General features: G+C 46.7%; 1 protein-coding gene across 3 annotated transcripts in view; it reads left to right on the top strand.

Annotated features, from left to right (window-relative positions):
- Positions 1 to 3,261: 3,261 nt before the first annotated feature.
- The window catches only part of PLXNC1 (plexin C1), a 173,040-nt gene continuing 154,271 nt past the window's right edge, over positions 3,262 to 22,030 (top strand). For all 3 annotated transcript variants that reach the window (XM_037846051.1, XM_037846052.1, XM_037846050.1), the window contains exons 1-2: positions 3,262 to 4,700; positions 21,000 to 21,140. In XM_037846051.1, coding sequence (XP_037701979.1) covers positions 3,648 to 4,700; positions 21,000 to 21,140 — 1,194 coding nt within the window. In that variant the 5' untranslated portion in view covers positions 3,262 to 3,647. The remainder of the gene's footprint in view (positions 4,701 to 20,999; positions 21,141 to 22,030) is intronic.

Here is a 22,030-nt window from a genome sequence, read left to right as displayed (position 1 = left end):
AAAGTCCAAAAGAAAACTGAAGCACCAATGATAGCCATCTTGTGGCTCTGACCAATTACCTACCCAACAGTTCTTAATGTCCCAAGCCTCAGTAGGAAACCACTAAATCTATAAAGTCCTGTCCGGCAGAAGTGAGTCTGATTGTGGATGGGCTGGTTAACCCAGATTGCCTTCAGTGCCTGAGGGAGTGGATATTTTCTCATTATGAAGGCTTTCCCATGTAGTGAACGCTGCAAATAAAACTGCTCGGAATCAGACTGAACTGCCTGTTTCCGTGGTAGCAGGCCTCTGTCTGGAGGATAAATCTGCACCATCTCCTTTTTCTGGGTTTAAGCCAGTTGTGTTACAAGGAGTTCCGAAATGTGCTATAAGGGACATCCAACAAGATGGGCTCGGTCAGTTGGAGAGGGAAGCTTTGTCACTGATAGGGCTTTTGTCCTAGGGCCAGATGGTAGTGTCCAAGAGAAAGGGATCAGAGAGATACAAAACCCACATGCCTAAACGTTTATTCGGTTGCTCTTGTTTCCCACACTTTCCAAATGTGAACTTGTGTCCTGAAGGTGGAGCTTTAGTACACAAGAAAATTGGAAAGGGGTAGAAAATGGGGTAAAAACGGGCAAAGAATACATTTATATGCTTCCTACTCTCTTCCATTTTTCAAGCCAAAATGTAGGCACAGATTCTGATTTATTTATTTATTTCTGGAGGAGGCTGCAAAGAATTAAATGGGAAGGAAAGGTCTGCTGTCTAGTCTGGGGCTTACGGTCACAGCAGAAGGTGAGTAACTGTAGCCACCAAAGCGATTTATACTTCTTGCTGGGAGTATTTTGAAAACGTTGTTTCTTTTTTCAAAACGAGGCAGAAATGAATTGAGTAGCAATCAAAATGCCGTACCATAGAGTATGTTTAATCCAAATAGCTCCCAAGATGGTCTGCTACTGACTGTACAAACTCTACAGGACTTAGAGGGATTACTTAGTTACCAGTGAAGTAAAACTATCTCCGGAATAGAATTGAACTGTTGCTTCTGTGCACGTGACAACACTGCACAGCCAGTTCATGGTGGCAATGAAGATCATTTTGTTCTTCATCATTCCCTGGGAAAACTGGTCAAAACACCAGTGCATAAATCACCTACTGTGCTGTGAAGTGCTCTATGAGCCTGGGCAGATATTGCTGAGATACTGCTTTTTTTCCATTTCTAGCAATATCAAAATTCTTAAAACATTCCAGGCAGGTGGGGACTGGGGGAGTAAGTCCTGATTATTTTGGAGCAGATAAAGCAGGTGATTTTCCTTACCCAAGATGTCCTGATTACATCAAATTGACACCTTAGGCCTTGCCCCTTCTTCCTCCACTTTCTCCACCTGAGACCCCAACCACCACCACCACAGCAGAGAGGAGGACCTTGTTCCCGTGGGAAAGAATTTGCTGCCTACTGGCAGGCAAATATAATGTTACCCAATTTCAGAGGAGGAGATTATGAATGGAAAGATGACCACTCTGAATTCAGAATATGCTAGAATGGTATGATCCTTTAACTGCACATTTAGGGCAGAAACGCATGTTTCTCTGCTGCTTCTCTCCTCACCCTCCTTTCTTTAAGCCTTCCGGAGCTCCTGCTTCTGCGTTATCCCATAGCATTGGGAAGAACTTGAATCACTGTTGTAGAAGTTTAAAACTTGCAACTGCTGCTGCTTCAAGGGGACTCAGCATCTGGAGGAAGCCCACTCACCCCATCTCCTCCTCCAAACAGATTCCATCTGGAGCTGAGGAACTAGGAGAAGAAGGAAGAAAGAGGACAGCAGCCAGTTGCCCTCCCTGGGGCCTCTGGCCTGGAAGCAGCCTGGGAAAGGACAGAGATTATTTCTTAAAGATGAATGGGGGCCCTCAGGATTTCCTGGTGTATCCCTGGTTTGCCTGCCAGATTGTGAGGGTGCCAGTGGTGCTACCTGCTGCCTTAGAAAGCTATTAGGCATTTGTGCATTACCTAGGATTTTGCATTATCTTCTGAGAAATCCTGAACCGGCTCCCCTGTGTGCAATGATGCACTGTGTTCTGGACATTCCTGGTGGCTTTGAGGGCAACCCAGACGGTATTTTCTCCCCTGGGTAAAGTGATGAGATCTGGGGTGGGGGGTGGGGGATCCAAAAGGAAAGCAGTGGGAAAGGATGAGACAGAAGGAGAGTCCCTAGGGAAATGAGGGTATCTGCCTCTAAGATAAGAAGGCCGGGCTGGGAAGGGTTGAGTCAACTGGAGCATTTAACTTGGGGAAATTTCCGGGTTATTGCAACGGCCACAGGTAGCACTTGGCTACAGTGGGATATGTAAGCAGCCCTGGATGGATTCGAATCTCGGCTCTGTTGTTTACCAGCAGTAGGACCCAGGCAAGCTCCATAACCTCTCCATGACCATTTTGACTGACTACTAAATGGGGATGATAATAACAGTCATTAATTAATAGCAATAAATGAATCTTAATCCATGCAGTGAATTTTAGAACAGCGCCCGGCAGGTAGTACATGCTCAATAAATGTTAGCCACGATCATTAAGGCTAAGACGGTAAGCAGAACTTTCTAAGTGCTAGGTTTGAAAGCCTAGGACTCCGTTGCCAAGGGAGATTAGAAAGCCTTTTCAAATATGGGAGCTCTGGCCCCGGGGATTGTCCAAAAAGAGCGTCTTGGCGCCTGCCTTTTTCCCACCTCACTCCTTCGACGGGGAAACCCACTCCCTGCCACTGGGGGGCCTTGGTCCCCTGAGCCTCGGCTCTGCCACGTCTCCCGCGCGTCTCCCCAAGGCCTCCCTCCCGCCGCTCCACACCTGTCAGCCGCCCTCGCAACCTCCTAATGGCCGGAGCTCCCGGCCTCCGCTCCAACCCCTTTGCGCCGTGGGTCCTCGCTTCCCGCGCCTTCGGTATCCCCTTGCTGTTCATGTAAACAAAACCCGGGCGTTGGAACAGCCCGGCGTTGGATGAGCGCGGGGGCCAGCTCGGTGCGCGGTTAGCGCGCCCCAGGAGCCCCAGGCGAGCCAAGCCGCGATGGTAGCGGCCGCGGCGGCCGCGGCAGGCGGCTCAGCTTTGTTATGAATAGATGAAAGAGGCCACCTACACAGTAACCCAAATTACGAGACCTCCCTCCTCCCTATCTCACCGAATCAAGAGGGGAGGGGAGATGGGCGTGGAGGGAGGACGGGCGAGCAGGCAGGAGGCGGAGGGCGGAGGAGGAAGAGGATGAGGAAGGGGGCCAGTTGCATCCCACTTTCACAATGGGAAAGTGAAACGCACAAGCGCACCCAACCTCTCCAGCCCTCCCCGCCTGCCTAGCTCCTCTTCGCCCGTCCCCTCCCTTCCCCTCCGCGCCTCCCCGCGAGCGCCAGCGCTGCACAGAGGAACTCTCCGCGAAGGAGGGCGAGGAGAAAGCGGCTCCAGAGCGCGTAGGGCTTGCCGCCGCCGCCGCCGTTGCACGGGCTGCCGGAGCGAGCCCGCCGCACGCCGCCCTCCCGGCAATCCTTCCCGGGCGAGCCGCGGGGATGGGGCGGCCGCGGGAGCCCGAGCGCGCGCAGGAGCCGCCGCCTCCCGCGTCTCCGTCGCCGCGCTCCTGAGCCACCGTCTCCGCGCGCTCTGTCCGGGGGCGGCCCCCCGAGCCCCATGGAGGTCTCCCGGAGGAAGGCGCCGCCGCGCCCCGCCGCGCCGCTGCCCCTGCTCGCTTATCTGCTGGCGTTGGCGGCGCCCGGCCGGGGCGCGGACGAGCCCGTGTGGCGGTCGGAGCAAGCCATCGGAGCCATCGCGGCGAGCCAGGCGAACGGCGTGTTCGTGGCGAGTGGCAGCTGCCTGGACCAGCTGGACTACAACCTGGAGCACAGGCTCTCGCGCCTATACCGGGACCAAGCGGGCAACTGCACCGAGCCGGTCTCGCTGGCGCCCCCCGCGCGGCCCCGGCCGGGGAGCAGCTTCAGCAAGCTGCTGCTGCCCTACCGCGAGGGGGCGGCCGGCCAAGAGGGGCTGCTGCTCACCGGCTGGACCTTCGACCGGGGCGCCTGCGAGGTGCGGCCCCTGGGCAACCTAAGCCGCAGCTCTCTGCGCAACGGCACCGAGGTGGTGTCGTGCCATCCGCAAGGCTCGACGGCCGGCGTAGTGTACCGCGCCAGTGACAAGAACCGCTGGTACCTGGCGGTGGCCGCCACCTACGTGCTGCCCGAGACCCAGACGGCAAGCCGCTGTAACCCAGCGGCGTCTGACCGCGACACGGCCATCGCACTCAAGAACACCGAGGGGCGCAGCCTGGCCACGGAGGAGCTTGGCCGCCTGAAGCTGACCGATAGCGCGGGCAGCCTGCACTTCGTGGACGCCTTTCTCTGGAACGGCAGCGTCTATTTCCCCTACTACCCTTACAACTACACGAGCGGCGCCGCCACCGGCTGGCCCAGTATGGCGCGCATCGCGCAGAGAGCCGAGGTGCAGTTCCAGGGCCAAGCGGCCCTCGACTGCGGCCACGGCCACCCCGACGGCCGCCGCCTGCTTCTCTCCTCCAGCCTAGTGGAGGCCCTGGACGTCTGGGCGGGCGTTTTCAGCGCTGCCACAGGGGAGGGCCAGAAGAGGCGCTCCCCCTCCACCACGGCACTTTGCCTCTTCAGGATGAGTGAGATCCAGGCGCGCGCCAAGAGCTGCCCCTGGGACTTCCAGACGACCGAGCACAACTGCGTAAGTCCTGCCCCCCCCCCCCGGGGCCCTGCGGCGAGCGCACCGGCCAGTGAGCCGCCACCGCCAGCAGAAGCAGAGCGGGAGGGAGACCCAGTGGACATTTGCCAGGTCCGGTGAATTCACACAGTCCCGAACCCACCAGACGGTCGTTCTCAGCACTGACCACTCTACAGCACGACCTGAGGTCCCCAAAGGGAGGATGCCAAAAGAGGGGCGGGGATGTTAGGAGTATGGCTCAAAACTCCAGTGAGTGCATCCCGGTGCACTCCTTCTCTGTGCTAATGTAGACACTTGTTTGCAGCTGAGCCTCCCCCATCGCAGCCCCTCTTTCCCTAATCTCTTAATTAGGCTCATCCCCTGCCCCTTCTCTGTTGTCAGTCACAGCAGGCAGGTGGTTTGACCCTCTTGGTCAGCACAGTTACTAAATCCAGTGCCCTGGGCAGAGAGGCCTTTGAACCTAAAGGACATGCTGCCACACCCCAGCCTTTGTGGTACGTCCCCCCTTTCCCGCCCCACCCCCAGCCACACATGTGATGTGGTTGAAAGAGTTGATACCCTGTTCAACAGGGATAAATGCTAGTGAAGAGTCTAGTGTTGCAGGAACAGAACCCCCAGGTGACACAGTGCAAGGGGGCGGGTCTGTGGCCCTGCTGAGGGTGTGCTGTGGTCTCTAGCTGAGGGGAGAGGCCGGGGAGGTTGGAGAGGGTTTTGTGGGTAAAAGCCTCACCCTAGAGGGGAGAGCAAGGGAAACTATTGGGGTGCTACAGGCAGATCCCAGGCTCCAGATTGGTGGACTAGCTTGCCGGACTCAGAGGCACCACCCTTGTGTTGTGCCTGAACCAGCAAACAGCTATTCGCCCTGGGCTCCCAGGGCAGCCGCAGCTTGCATCTTGAGATTGGCATTTCTTTGACTGGAAAAGAAAGCAGCGGTTCAAGAGGGTCCAGTTGATGGGGATTATGGATCCATTGTGCACTTCTCCGGAGGCCGTCTCCCTTCTGAGGCTGCTGGCGCATCCACTCCACATTTGGCCCGTGAGAGGGGAGCCTGCCCTGAGCCTCCTTTAAAACTGGACAGAAATCAAAGCGCTCAAATTAACAGCTACAGGTGTTGCCATTGTTTTGGTATAAAATGAGTCAGAAAGGAAGGGGAGACGTCTCCACTTGGAAAATGTGTTGTGTTTGGTACGTTGTTGGGGAACCACACGGGAAGATTGGTTGTAAGGTGTATAGAAAGATACCACCCCCACCCCATGCCTTTCTCTGCAAAGCGTATCTTCACAAATATTAGCCCTGTTTTCCAGGGAGAGAAAGATTGGGAGGTGTTTTGCAAGGCCCCTTGGAATGGTCACTTGCTTCTTCTTCCTTGCCTTTTCGCTGTGTGCTGGGACACATGACACCTTCACTTAGATACTGGTATAATTTTTAAAAATATGAATAATACATATTGCCCCCTAAATGACTTAATCTTGTTATACACATAAAATTTAACATTTTATGTCTGTCTTGGATCTTTATAATCTAATGCTTCAAGTTTGGCAGAGTAACCGCCTTCTTTCTCTCTCTGGAAAGACTTGAAAGCACACTTAAAATATTACTTTGGATTGAGATTTAGGCATCCTTTGTCTCTGGGGTTAATTACAAGTCAGCTTAGAGGCCCACAGCAGGTAGTAACTTGGGAAGTCCAAGCTTTGCCATCTGACAGCTGTGTGGATGTGTGGAGCCAAAACAGTTCTCTTGACTGCGTCTCTCTACCCATCGGGTCTTAGAGGACTTAGTTTCCTTCCAAACCCAGCAGGCTTCCCGAATGCACTCAGAAGCCACCTTTTGGCTCAGTCAGGTGTCCTCATTTGCGTGGGGAGGGGAGAGGAACATCGCAGAGCTGTTTATCCATCTTCACCGGGAGCTTCTGAGAGAGAGCTGCCCCTTGGAAATCAAGCAAGAGATAAACACATGCTGCCAAAAATCTGGAATTGGAAAAATAAATAATTAAAATAGGCCCCTCCACAGCATTTCTTGCTGCTGTTATTTATTGAGCACTCCCAGTGTGCTCAGAGCTGTGTATTCTGAAAGACAGGGTCTCTACCCCTTGAGCTTGTCATCCAAGTTAAATAATATACTCTGCTTCAAACAATAGCATGCCAGGGCTGCACAGGTGGGAGCTTGGAGTTTTGCATTTTTTTTCTCATTTAAGTAAATTCCTCGCTGCTAGTATGCATTAAAAAGCCTTAATGGAGTTGAATTTCAAGAGGGATTTGAATGGAAAAAAGGTGGTAGTTACGATGAAAAAGCCAACAATTTTCTAACCTATTAAATAAGCAGATGAGATACTTAATTCAAATAAAAATATTTGTTTGATGCCTGCTATGTATAAGCCATGCTCTATGCTGGATGCCACCTATTTTGTCACTGAAGGGACAATAGCAGGTTGCAACCCTGTGTAATGGGGTCATGGGATCGCTATGCCCTGGGTTGTCACTCAGAAGAATGATGTCACTTGATTGCATTTGCTCTGCATTTTATTTTCAGGTTGTGAATGTGTTTTGGAAAAGGCATGCTGAAATATAGATGCCTAAAAAACAGGAGACGGACTTGAAACGCTCTAGGGGGAGCCCCAATAGATTCCAGCAGCGGTTCCTTCAGAGCAGACAGTAGTTTTAACAGTAATCCATAGGCAACCAGACACAAGCAGCTAGACTCGCTTGCTTTCTCCCTCTCCTACTTGGTGGCTGTCTCTTATTTCCCATCATCAATCAGCCATTGAAGTAGAAAAGTGACAGGACTGGCTGGGCTGTGTTTTGCCTTCTCTGGTTCCTCTTTTCTCACATTGACTGGGTCTCCTCCCCTTCGGCTTCTCCTGCTAAGGACCCATGTACAAGATGCTTGTGCAAAAAGCGTGCATTCAGCCGTGTGCACACTGAGCCGTTACTTTTACTGCCTTGCCACCAACTTTGAGCACAGTTTCATGAAGACAGCAGATTAATTTCAGCCCCCACACTTGCCAAGGCAGCTGATTTCTGTAGGCCCTTGCTCTAATAATCTTAATGAATGTTTGTACGGCACTTCCCCATGTATTATTTCTTTTGAGCCCCTCATCAAGTGTGAGGTTAATTCTATGAATAGCATTCCCATTTGCCAAATGAGGAAGCTCACGATCATTCAGGCAACTTGCTCAAGATAACAAACCAAGCCTCAGAACCCTCCAGCTTGAACCCACATTTTCTAATGCCTATTTCTGCATTTCTGCGTTTTTTCCACCACACTGGTACCTCTCAAATTTTCCCTTGAAGTTCCCCTAACTGAAGAGACAGCAAGCAGCCCTATCCCCCACACATGAGGCTGAGGCTGGGGAGTGCCCCTTCGAAGGCAATAAATGCCTCTAATCTTGGGTTGTGATTTAAAACTTCATGTGACTTTTTTTCATTCTATTCTGTAACATATCTGTGCTTGGGTTAACATAAAAGTGAATGTTTTAAATTATGCACAAGTCAATTAATTGAATATCCTCCCTCTCTCAACTCTCACTGCTCCAATCTTACAATGCTACCCCTAGAAAAGTGTTTGTACTCAAGTGTGTGAAGTCTGATTGTTCCAGATTTGTTTGGCTGCCAGAGTTGGGCTCTAGGGCCCTTGGTGATATAAAAACGGCTGCCACCCCCTCTGCAGAAACTGAGGGTGGCGTGCTTTCCCATAGCCTTGGCAGACAGGACTGACTTCTCTAGTTCGTTCTAACCCAGGGTAGGGGGGTGGAGGGACATACCCCCTTCTTCTACATTCACTAGTTCTAAAGCCTGATATAATTTGATGGTCATGCAGACAACCACAAAACACTCACATGCTCCCCAGCAGACAGCAACCCGACATACATCTAACTTTTGTGTGCGTAAGTGATGTCCCCAGACCACGTGGCAATTTAGCCCCTAGACCTCAAAATCCACAATCTTCCTGTGATGCTTATTCCTCTTCTAGTTTCTGTTATGATCCTGCCAAGTCATTTTGCAATCTAGAGACTAGATGGTGAATTTTACCCCCCTAAACACATCTGACTTGCGACGGTAGATTCAAAATGAACAACTTCAATGACAGCACCCACTTAGAAAGAGGGAAAAAGCAATATAGCTGCAATCTCCTGAATAGTTGTGATGTGCCAGGCCCTGTGCTGGGAACTTTACAGGCTTTATTTTCAGGTAATTCTCACTGTCACCTATGGGGCAAAGACTACAGTTATTATTGTGACTTTACAGAAAAGAAAATTGAGGCCCAGAGAACTTTGTTTAGATTCCATAGCTGGTAAATGGCAGAGGATTTCTAACCTGGGTGGTTTGGCTCTGGGGCCAGCCCTCTTAATCCGTGTTCACTGACAGTCTAGCACCACAGACATTGGGTTCTGGTGTCAGTCTTACCCTGTAGGGAGCAAGGGAGACCCCTCCAGCTGCTGTGATGGGACCAGCTGCTAGTGGACAGAAAGAGACATACAATAGAACGGAGAAGCCTTGGTTGTGAAGTGAGTTCCTGGGTCTGCACAATTGACCTCCTGAAGTTCTGAATCTGGGAGAGTTGGAGTTCCTCAGTTGTCGACTCTAGACAGTGTTGGTGTTCTTTGTATTCAGGCCTGTAAATGACCTCACAGGATGGTCAGGGCTGTGGGGCCTCAGAGGACTGCTTTCCAGTTTTTGTTCCTGGAGACATCTTTGCTCATGAACTAAATTCAGCTTGTGAAATTTGAACAACAACCCTCTTGTCTGATTATTAATATCTGTAATTAAAATGTAGGGTCCAGAAAGTCAGGAACTTTGTTAAATTTTGTTCTCTATTGAACCCCAGTACTCGGCATAGTTCCTGGTATGTAGTAGGGGCTTGACAAATACTTGTTGAGTGGAAAAATGAAGGGTCTTGGAAGATCATGTTGGAAATGTTTTCTGTGCTTAGCAGCAATTCTTTCCTGAGTCTGGCTACTTTGTACTCTCTTAACCATTGTCCTTCTCTTCACGTCTGATTGCGTCAAGGCCTTGACAGGAAACAGCACCAGGACTGGACAGAAGGACCCCTATATCCCCTAATCCCAGGTTATTTGGTAGCCTCCATTCCTCTGGCTATTCTCAAATATCTCCATTCATTGGAATAGACCACATCTGGGTGGTTTGGGAATTAACTTTGACCATAGAACTGCATGTTTGGAACTTCTATATTGTAATTTAATAATGTGCATGATTGTGACTCTCAACTACAAAAGAAAATGGCTTTATGCTTGAGGGCAGTGGTTATCAAAGTGTGGTCTCTGGAATAGCAGCATCAGCATCACCTGGGAACTCACTAGAAACATAAATTCTTGGGTCCAATCTCAGATTTACTAAATCAGAAGCTCTACAAAGTGGGACTGGCAATCTGAATTTTAATGCACACTCAACTTGGAGAACCACTGCTGTACAGTAACAATGATTTTCTTTGTGATTCTAACTCGGGTTCCTGGGTTAGGAATTTGTCCCTTTTTTTTTTATTACATTTTACTTAAAGCCATAAAAAGTAGCAACTCATTCCACTACTCTTATATTCCTTACTCTCTTCTAATTTCTCAAAGGCAATGCCTAGAAGACCTTCTGAAGTCTTACCTTTTTGGGGCTTATGGCCTGAGTCCTAAGAACCTATAGGTCATAATTTTATTAGCTCCTTCACTCATGCATACAACAGGCTATTTGCATCTCATTTTAGTATGTGTGTGGGGACAAATTGCTAGAGTCTTCCATTCTACTGCCCTCCAGAACCAATTCTACTCACTTGCTCTTCCTTCTGAGGGTCTGTTCTACACATCAGTTCTGATACCAATTTCCATGCTGGTCAGTCTCATCTCCGTTGGTTGCATGGAACAAAGATCTCCTTACGCAGGCTCAAATAAGGGGATAAGGAGTTGAGTGGACAGAAACACTGGAAGAATGTGGAAATCTAGGAGTAGGAGCGATACTCTATAGTGGTTACATGCACAGACTCTGGATCCAGATCACCTGGTATCAACGCTGCTACCTACCAGCTGCATGACCTTAGGAAAATTAGTTTGCCTTTCTGTGCCTCAGTTTCTTCATCTATAAATGGTGACAGTAAAGTGCCCACCTCATAGGTTTATTGGTATGTATAGAATGCTTGAAACACTACTTGGCCAGTAGTAAATGCTATGTAAGTATTTGCTATCATCCCGGTCATGATTATTAACAGTATTATGACTGGGCTCCTTGATGCAGAGGTGGAGGGCAGTCTGAATTCAAGGCAGCTTGAAGGAGCTCAGCAGCTTCAGTGGTGGCTGCTCACTCTAAGGTTTTGCTGTTGACAAGACTTAGCCCAGGCTGCTTCCCTCTATACTGCTACCAGATGGCCTCCTCTGCTTCCTCCAGTGTCTGCCCCTCCTGAGTATTCCACCTGAGTGTGCCTCAGCCTGCCTTGACCTCCCACTCTACCTCTCAAAAGCCTTTTGGCTCCTGCCTTGGTGACTGACTGGCAATGGCTTTCTATGTCACGTCGTTTATGTTACCAGGGGAGAGATAGAATCAGGTCCAACTTATCTCTTCACCCCAGATTATGTTATGAGTCCTGACTCAGTTTTGGGACTGGGAACAGGTACTGACCCCCTGGTTCAATCAGAAGAAGGGGGTCAAACACGGCTAATGGCCACCTAACAGGTACTGTGGGCAGATTCTCTTAGAATGTAACGGTGGAAGACGCACTATGATCAACATCTCAACTATAATAGCATAGTACCATCTCTGCCTTCCCTAAAGCTTCATGATAACCACTCCCTTCCCTGAACGCAGTCTTGCACATGCTGGGAATGCTTAGATGACAAAGACTGAAACCAGTTTTGAGAAATCTCAAAGTCTAGTGGGGGATGATTTGTAGTTATCATGGATCTAACCTATTTATAGGAGCAAGGACTTGGGAGCAGTAGGTTTCTTTAGGAAATGTGCCCATAGTTTTTCTTAGTTTTAGTTTTCTATCTTGATGAAAGTGCTAATTTTTATACTGTCGCAAAACAAATAGAATTGTGAGCTCTGTTTTTTGATATCATAGTTGATTTTCATATAGGTTTGACTGTTCTTTTCAGTAGTTGCACATATTATTTCCCCATCCCAACCCCCTGACCAATGCTGCTATGCTCAGGTTGGCAAATTTTTTTCTGCACAGGGCCAGATAGTAATATTTTAGGTTTTGCAAGCCATGTGCAGCCTCTGTGCAACTACTTGACTCTGCCACTGTAGTGTGAAAGCAGCCAAAAGCAATACATAAAGAAACAAGCAGGGCTGTGTTCCAATAAAAATTTTATTTATGGTCACTAATAAAATGTGCATTTCATATAATTTTTGCTTATCATGAAATATTCTTCTTTTGATTTTTAAAAAAATGTAAAAACCATTCTTAGCTTGTGGACCATACTGAAAAACAGGCAGCAGGCCAGATTTGGCCCACAGGTGATAGTTTGCCAACCCCTGCTATTATAGAAAGAGTGGGCATAAAACATATAGTACAGTGTGACACTAGTTGTAAGACAGACTTAGCAAAAAAAGATGCTGTGGAAGCCCCAAGGTTGGGCATCAAACTCAGCCTGGGAGGATTTGGAAGGCTTCAGGTGCTTGAGCTGTGTTTTGAAGAACATGTAAGAATTAGTCAAGTGGAAAAGGCAGGGAAGGGGGTTCTGGAGAGTATGAACAGCTTGTGTTCAAGGGGGAAGTTGTGTATGCTTGTGAACCATAAGTAGCTCAGCCTGGCTTGGGAGTATCGAGAAAAGGGCATGCAGGGCTAGATGACAAAGAGCTTAGGGGGGCAGACAAGGATGTTTGGATTTTATCCTGATGGTCAGTCGTTTTCAGACTTTCAAAACCTTGCCTTTAAAATAAATCTTTACCAGAAGCTCAATATGATGAAAAAAATTAGCAAATCATCCTTGGTCTACTGCTTGCTCTGGTGAAGCCACTGCCAAAGACTGGGGATTTGGGGGTGGGGGTGGGGCAGGAAATGAGAGGTTCCTAGAACCCTAGAACATGGCCCAACCCACCCTCATGCTTGTCCCTGAAGCATCTCGAAGGCACTTCCAGGATCCTGTAGAGCATAGGGGAGTAGGTGGGCCCTTAGTAAATGGTTGTTGAACTGGAGAGAAGATGCCACTCTCTGGTGGAGAAGACAGATGAGAATGTCAGTGATTATAGCACAGTCAGATAGAGCTATAACAGGGAGAGCAGGACTTCCAAAGGAGTTCATACTTGAGCTGTGTTTATAGGAAGAGTAAAAGCCAGGTAGCCAAGAGAGAAGGGTGTTTCCCTGTGACCTCATTACCAACAAGGCAGGAGTCCTTGCCCTTCTCCTATATCCCCCTTGACCTTGACCTGGTCTTGGAAGAGTCCATTTGAGAAGTGCATTATCTAACATACCAGCTATTCCTGATTATTGCTCAATGACCTCCTCCAAGTGCTGACCCTTGCTTCTCTGAGGCAATAGGGGATAGCCTAGAGAAGCGAATAATTCTAAGTGTCACCAAGTTATCAGCCTCCTGTGCTTAGCAATAGCTGTGTCCTCTAATGCAGGGGTTCTGCACCCTGTGGATCTCTTGTCTGACTGGTAAAGCCTATAGATCCCTTTACAGAGTAATATTTTTTAATGCATAAAATGAAGCATAGGATTGCAAAATATATCAATTATATATGATTATTTTTAAAATTCAAGATATAGTAATACATTTTAGCACATTAAACAGTAAGTTCTAGCAGCAATAACCACCATCACTTCAAAGTAGAGATGAGTTTAAAAGATATTTTAAGATATCTGCAACAACTAGAAAGTGATATGAAAATATCTGTGTGTGTGTTTTTTTTCTGGTGACAAAGTCACAGGTTCAGTTAATACTGAAAGAAAATGCCAAGTTTCAGTTAGTTTTCAAAAAAATAAAGTTGCATTCTTCTCTTGTCCAAGTCCATGGATTCCCTGAATTCTCTCCATGAACCGTGGATCTCAGTAGAGTACCTATTCCAACTATTCACTTCAGGTACCAAATGCTTCTGTAACCAACAAAATGAAATGTAGAGTTCTGCATTTTGTTTCAAAACTCATTTGATTGACTTATTTTGACAATAGGCGGTCTATTCTTATTTGTAATTTATAGATCAAATGCATGGCTAAGAGCAAGTGCTTCATAAATGAAGGGTGGATGGGTGGGTGGATGGATGGATGAATAAATGGATGGATGGATGGATGGATGGATGGATGGATGGATGAGTGGGTGGATGGATGGATGGATGGATGAGTAAATGTATGTATGTATGGATGGATGGATGGATGGATGGATGAGTAAATGTATGTATGGATGGATGGATGGAAGGATGGATGGATGAGTGGATAAATGGATGGATGGATGGATGGATGGATGGATGGATGGATAGGCAGGTGATTGAATGGATGGAGAACTCTCTGAGGATCTATGACTGCCTAAAGACTCACAACTCATAAGTCACAGAGCTTGAACTTGAACCCACTTATTTTTTGCTCTAAGTCTCTTGTTCTTTCTACTCTTCTGTGCCACCATAAGCTATTTTTATTTTAAAACTAACACACTGCTAGGCTATGTTCTTAAAATTGTGCTATTCTAATCATGGGAAAGAACAGTCCCATTATTCTTTGATTTATTCAGACCATATCTAAAGTACTTTGTTTATTTCTTAGAGCCACATTTTAAGTACACTGAATCTGTAGGCTGTCTGTGGCTGAGATGGTGAGAGACCCAGAAACTGTCTCAAATTGTCAATGAGCTATGGATATGAAATGAAGTCCAAGATACATGGTAATAGAAGGTGTCAGGTCATTTAATATTTCTCTCCAAGGCAAAACCAAATCCCATTGTTTACAAAGGACAAATCCTGGCTCATTTGAAGATCTCTGTAATGATTAGGCCTACTTAACAATGTAACAGGGTTGTCTAATGAGATATTGACTGAGAGTATTCAAACATTGATCCACATATTTATTTGTTCATTCAATAAGCATTTATTGGCAACCTACTACACACCAGACACTGAGGTAGCTGCTTGATTCAAAGTGTAGAATAAGATAAGCTGTTGTAGAGCATACAATCTACTGGGAGACAGACAGCTAAGTTTAAAAAACAGAATAATCATAATAAATATTTTGAAGGAAACAAATGGTATTCTATGATGCAGAATAATAGCTGGGGGTAGGAATGGGAGAACTATAGTCTGTGTCCACGAGGAAGAGACATTTAACTTGAATCATGAAAGATTCAAGAGAGCCAGTCTACAAAGGAGAGAAGGTAGCCAGGAGAGGTAGCACATGCAAAGACCCTGGGGCAGAAATATGATAACATGTTCAAGGATCTAAAAGAAAGCCAGTGCAAGAGCTGAAAGAGAGTGAAGGAGGAGAAAAGTAGCAAGTTATGTAAGTTTGAAGAGGTAGGCAGGGGCCAGATCAGGTAGGACCTGGAGAGGCATTTGGGTTTAATTCAAAGTGTAATGGGAAGCCATTGAAGAGTTTTAGGCAAAGGAGTAACATGACCTATTTTATATTTTAAGGGATCACCCTGGCTACAGGACAGAGATAGGTTGTGGGTTGAAATGAAGTGACCAGGAGGCTCTTGCAACAGATCAGGAGTGCGATGATAGAGGCTTGCACTAGGTGGACACCAGGGAGATGGAGAAGATGGAGTTGAGATGGAGTTTGGGGGGAAATTCAGCAGGGAGTTTTCACTAGTTGGATGTGGGAAATGATGGAAAGAGATGAATCTAGGGTGATCAGTGGGGAGGATTTGGGGAGGAAAAGGGTTGAGGGAAGAAAAGTTTGGATATTCATTTTTCAGGGATTCCAAAACTGTGTGATAGATTCCGGTGATTCTCAACAGGAGATGGTGACATTTCCTTACAGGACATTTGGAAATATGTGTGTGTGTGTGTAGTAGAGGGCCTTTTGCAGTATTCAAAGTGATGGGGGTGGTGGTGCACTACTGGGGCCCTTCAAGGGAGGAAGAAGATGGACAAAGAGGTGGGAGGATGTACGATACAAACTTCACCACTTTGCATGTTTCCTGCGGCTGTGCTGCAAGTTGCCTGGTGCTTGCCTGCTGTAGAGGCCGGCTGGTATCCCTACACTTCCCTTTTCTGTTCCTGCTGCACACGGTGAACTTCCCTTTTGATCATTTCCATCCCCAGTGTAAATTCTTCCTTCGGAAGATCAGAGAGATGCCACAAACATAGTCAGAACTTGGTCAATGCTGTATTCTCTAGAAGAATAAAGAAAAGCTACAGGACTATTTCACGTGCATTATTTCATTCGAGCTTTACAACACTGAGAGATAAGCAGGGTATGTGAAATTACTGTGCCCATTTTACAGATGCAGTTGTTGATTCAGGGACTTAATTTACCAAAATCGAGTGGCCTGTAAGGGGCAGAGCGGAACCAGGACTCAGGATGGGGCTCCGTCTGAGGTCTCCTGACCACAAGTAGGCCCCTGGGTAAGTAATAGGAAGTGATGAAGAAACTGCTTCAAAACAAGTTTATCCCAAAGAGGAACCAGAATGAAAATTAACTGCCAAAGACAGGCATCTTATCAACGTGTAAGAAATTGGTAGGCATCCAGGTGGTGTCTCCTCACCCCAGGGGAAAACTTAAATAAGGAGGTCCTTTTAGTACCTTGGAGGTAAAAGGACTGACCCTCACTTGGCCTTCAACACTTGAGGCCCCCTTTTGTGCTCGTTTTTTCGGGCTGTTGCCAGAAGAGCTGCAGAATAGCTTAATAGGTTGATTTTTCTGGGTGCTATGAGCACCCCGCCTGAACCTCGACCAGTCGGGGTAAATGCACAGGTAGGGCTGCTGCATTGCTCACCTGCAGAGGGGGCCCTGGAATGTGTGGCTGGCATCCCCTGGAGTTCTGTAGTGCACAACTGGGGATATTTATTGTCGGTGGGAAATAGTGTAGAGAAACAGGTCTGGCTATTTCCCTCATGCTATGTCCTCCCTGTATACACACACACACACACACACACACACACACACAGAGCCATACCCCCCTGCCACATACACATTGACACGTACATGCATACACACACGTACACACACAGACACACACAGACACACAACCCAGATGCTACCCTTCTCAGTAGTCTTGGTCCCAGCTTGATATGTCCAGCCCAACACTCTCTCTCTTTTTTAGCCCAAACATCTTTGAGACACACTGTAGCTCTTCCCTCTGACTGCAAAAAGTTTCCCTATTCCAGTCGGCAAAAGTGTAGGTGTGACGCTAGACATGGCAGGAAGGAGCAGCAGAGTGACAACTCTGAAGGAACCAAGAAAGCCCAAAGGGGAGACAAGGTTTAGAGCTAAATCAAGATTGGATTTTGTCATGAAAGGCAGAACTGGCAAAAGCATCATTACAAGGCATTAACCTTGTTACACACAGACGAACAAGCAGAGGCTGGGATTCAGAAATAAATTACACATAATAAACTAGACAGAATAGGCTGAGAGCAACATTAGTGGTTATGCCCTAAAGGGAGAGAAGGGAAAGACAGAAAATAGCCCCCCTCCCAAAAAAAAAGAGTAAGAATAATCTCTGGACACGGGGCTGTCTGCAGTGCCCACCCCCCCCACCCCTTCTCTGCCTGGCTCCCTAGGTATTAACTATTTTTGTAAAGGGTTTCTCTTGGACCTTTCTTTTGTTTTCATTTACTGAAATGAGCCTGTGTGAGCCATTCAGAGGGCCCCTTTTTCCATTCATGGAGACCTGTCCCTTTCTCTGTGTTTTGAGCACGAAAGAAGCCATTTCCATTCAGCCAGAGCAGCCCCTAGAGTTTGCATGAGGTTCAAATCTCCCCGTTTCCTACTTTTCCCCAGGCCCACTTTTGTGACTGGCTGCAAAACCCTGACCCATTCCAGGATGCCCCAGGGTGGCGAGAGGAGCAAAAACCTGTCAATTCTTCTCCCTGGTAGTTGAGGAAGGTCCGCGTACTCGTTCTGCAAGTCATGACTCATTTTTTACACAAAGGGACTGGCTATTAGCTGTAAGTAACCGAGAACCCAACTAACAGAGGCTTGAACCATGACATTTATTGTTCAATTAATAAAAAGTTTAAGGTTGGAGGTTCTGTGGATCTGTGGTATCTTCAGGAATCTAGGGTTGTTCCCTCTTTCCTCTGCATCAATCTTAGCAGATTAATTTTTCGTATCCAGCTTGGATCTCATGGAAGCAAAATGGCTGCCACCGTTTTGCACATAATGGCCTCACACAACTGTATTTAAAGGAAAGAAGTGATGCAAGAGGGCAGGGGGTTCCGTTCAAGAGCTTCCTCTTATTAAGGAGAAAACTTATTCCTAGGAGCCTCTCCAGTGGACTTCCTGTATCTCACAGGCCAGAACTGGGTCACATAGCCACCCCTAACTCTAAGGGGTGGGAAGGCAAATGTCTGGCACTGGGGAATGGGATGGCATTCACCTTCCTAGTCCTGGTTTCCCCCAGGCCTGAGCTCCTTGTTACCTGAAAAAATAAGGGTTCTTTGACAAAGAAGAAAGTGGCAATAACTGCCATGGTTGTGGCAGCATCTGTCTGTGTTTTTAAATAAAGTCATGATAGCAAACATGGATTGAGTGTTACTGGGCACCAGGCACCATTCTGAGCCTTCCAGGTGTACTAACACATTCAGTCCTCACAACCAGTCTGTGGGATGGATGCTCTAGTATCACTTCCATCTTATAGAGGGGGAAACTGAGTCACAGAGAGGTTCTATAATGTGCACGAGATTACTCAGCATGAAGTGACAGAACCAGGATTCAAACCCAGGTGGTCTGACTCACTACCCTATACTGCTGCTATTAGGTGAGAAGATAAAATACTCTAAGTAGGACAAAGAAGCTCTCCATAAATGTTAGCTGGTATTGTTATTATCATCCTCACTATGACTACTTTCATTGTCATTATCTTCTCTTCACATCGACCCTACAGTCAGGCATCACTAGCTTTGTTGGATAGTTGAGAAAGCCGACCCCCAACAGGGCTTAAATAAGTAGAAGCTACCCAGTGGGTGAGGAACACGCTTGGATGCAAACCTGACCTCTCTGACTCCTGTCCCAGATGGTTTGTGCTACACCACCAGCTTCTCAAGTTTGGGAACATTGATTGAATGGGTGTACTGCTTTACCTATGTTATAGATCCAGGACTTAATTTAGAAGACTACAAATATTGAGGAACAGTGAGAAGTCAGGAAAGGACACTAGAAAGGCTGAGATGGTAATTTAGAACCAATTTTCTCCTCGTTCCCTTTCAGCTTTTGAGCTCCTCTTTCTCAGCCGAGGCCACCTATGATGTCTTGGTTCTTGACTAATCAGAATGGCTACAGTTATTGAGCACCTAGTCTAGACCAGACCTGGGAATACACTGTCCCATTTGGTCTTGGTGGAGAATCACAATCCCCAGACATTACTCCTTCTATGTTGTGGGCTAAGGGGGTGGGGGTGGGGTGGGGTGGTGGATTCTTCCAACCGAAGAGAGTATTGTTAGGGCATTTCAGAGGCCCAGACAGACATTAGGCCCCTTCTCCAAGTTAGCCTCTCAGGACTGCTCAGATATTTAATAAAAATAATAGGCATGGCTGGCTGATCTTGAATTTGAACAATCCTGGTTTTATTTTAAAGCAAAATGTGCAGTGTGGTTTTATTTTATTTTTTTAATCTAAAGGTCATCTGATGTTTTTCTTTTTCTGCTCATAACCACGAGGGTTCCTTATCTAAACAGTGATCTATTGTCCCTTATCTTAGATCCACAGAATTTTTTTTCTTGCCTTCAATTTTAATAGGACTGCTCCTCATCTCTCCCAACTGCATGAAAAGTATCTTCCAACTGAAAAAAAAAAACAAAAAACCTCTAAAGGGCTTTCCAAAAATCTTCTTAAACTGAGTTCACTGTAGAATATTTTATGTAAGTAAGTCACTTTCTCTTAGGTTGTGACATCTTTTCCTGGAAAAGTGATCATGGCACTGGAGGAATCCTTGCTAGCTTATCTTTTCCTCACAGCGCAACTTCAACAAAGAAATATAGACGGCACTTTAAAGTGCAGAAATCAATTTAGTCCGTGAATCCATTTAGTTTAGATGTTAATGAAACTTGGTGGGTTTAAAAATAATAAATATTTAATAAGACATAAATTGAAAGACATAAACACTGTTGGCAATAATATAATGAAGTTAATAAGTCTTAGCCTCCCCCTGCCCACCGCTCCCCTCCAGAAACAGGGCGATTCTAAGAGTTGCTGTGATGCTTACTGAAGTTTACCGGCTCTCCCATTTGATGAAACTTAAATGTGCCTTTGAAAACCTTAGTACAGTCGGAAACTTAGCTCTCGCAGATAAAGTGTGCTATCAAACTGTGTTCAGTAGCTACAGACGGCAACGGCTCTTTCTAGCTCCATATTTTCCAGAGATTTGTGTTACAAACTCAGTTTCCTGTCGTTGAAGGCAGGAAGCAGCACAAGGCACTTCATTCCTTTAAACAAGAAAGAAACAGACATTTTGGTAGGCACTCTCTCCACTCTGGGTTGAAAGAGGGGCTTTATTTAATGATCAGGAGCAAGCGAGTATGAGTCTTTGCCCAAAAGCTCAGACAGTTTAAATGCCTTCGGGTAGGGAGCTATGCTCTGGGTTTCCTGCTGGAGAACATCAGCACCAGGCTCAGACCTTCTGTGGGTATCCTCTTTAGCTCTGTGACTGTGCGTTCCCCACCATGCCTTCTGAATTAATTACCCTGTTTTGGGGCTTCACGTCGCACCCCTCTTATGAATCCAGAATCCCTCCTCCCTGCAACCACACCCAATAGGATCATCCATCTCACACATCTTAGGAAATGGCTTGCGTTTAACCTCCCAGAAGCCAACGCTTAACTGAAATGAATTGCTGCAGGGACCTGCCAATAGGCGAGTGCAGGATGTCTCCCTCCCAGTTCAGCAGTGGGCTCTCTTCTGGCAATGAAGTGGAACTTCACTGCATACATCAGCTGGGGGGTGTTAAATGGATGGCTAGGTCACTGCTGGCAATCAGTACATGTTAATACATAGTAAACAAATGACTTTCGTGGGTTGAGCAAGCATGGTGGTTTTATACAGAAAGACGACGAAAGGTTGTTCCTGGGAATGTTGTCTGTGAAAATGCTTTTGGGGCCCAGAAGTGGATCCTTCCTAGGAGGTAGTGAGTGACACTTTATCAGTATAAGGAGAATTATCGCTGTTAAAAATGATCTTCTTTTTTTTTATTTGTCCGTTTGTGTGCATGTTCAGAAAAAAGAAGATCAACCTGAAAGAGTACAACCAATTGCATCATCTACCTTGATCCATTCCGACCTGACATCTGTATATGGCACCGTCGTAATGAACAGGACTGTTTTATTCTTGGGAACTGGAGATGGCCAGTTACTTAAGGTTGGTTTTCTGTGCCTTCTTCAACATCGACTTTAATAATGATTCATTTGTGCTTTTTTTTCTTTAATTGCTTCTGGGTTATACACAAGACTGTACCAATTGCATTGGGAGCTCCTCAGAGGGCCCCTGAAATGGTCCAAAAGAAATTCTGGAAATCTATATGTAATAACCACCCTAGGCATGTAATGAAGCATCCGCCACTTTGCTTCCTGGGAACGTGCCAAGATATTGTCCCTTCCTTACTCATAAGCTCCCTGAGTGAGGTAAATGGGGGTCTGGTCTCTAGCCCATCCCTGACTCACCTTCCTAAGACATTTAACCTTTCAGTTCTATCTTCTTTATAATGAAAATGAACAAAGCACCTGATTTCTCACAACTTCAAAGAGATGAGAAATTATAGGGCTTGAAAAGAAGAAAAAACAGGTGTTCCTTCCTCCAGCCCACTTACCACCCACAGCGGGGTTTGTTTTCTGCCCTTTGTACCCACACACACCATGGAGAGGTTAGAGATCTGAAATCCTTTGAGACTCCAGTTGACTTTTATCTCCAAGAACTATTTTTTTCCCACTGTATGGCTAGACCCTTGTCAAGTTGAGATTTTTATTCAGGGGCCAGGGGGGGGAGTGGAGAGTGAGGGAAGAAAATAAAATCTGAGATACCAAATAACTTGACCCAAATTGTGTCATGGTCATCTTATTGTTGTCATCAATGAGCATTTATTGAATACTTCCCGTGGCGTCCACCAACATTTGTGTTTGGGAACTGTACAATTTCCATTTCCATAGACTAACATTCCTTTGCCTCTCTGTAGACAATTGATTTACTGGCAGCTCGGATTCTCACCTGAATACTGACAGATGCGTTTCCCCCCACTGAGCTCCCACTGATAA

Source organism: Choloepus didactylus, chromosome 8 (genome assembly GCF_015220235.1).
Source record: "Choloepus didactylus isolate mChoDid1 chromosome 8, mChoDid1.pri, whole genome shotgun sequence".
Taxonomy (NCBI): Eukaryota; Metazoa; Chordata; class Mammalia; order Pilosa; family Megalonychidae; genus Choloepus; species Choloepus didactylus.
Note: the sequence above shows the minus strand (reverse complement) of the source record. Positions and strands in the feature narration are given on the sequence as shown.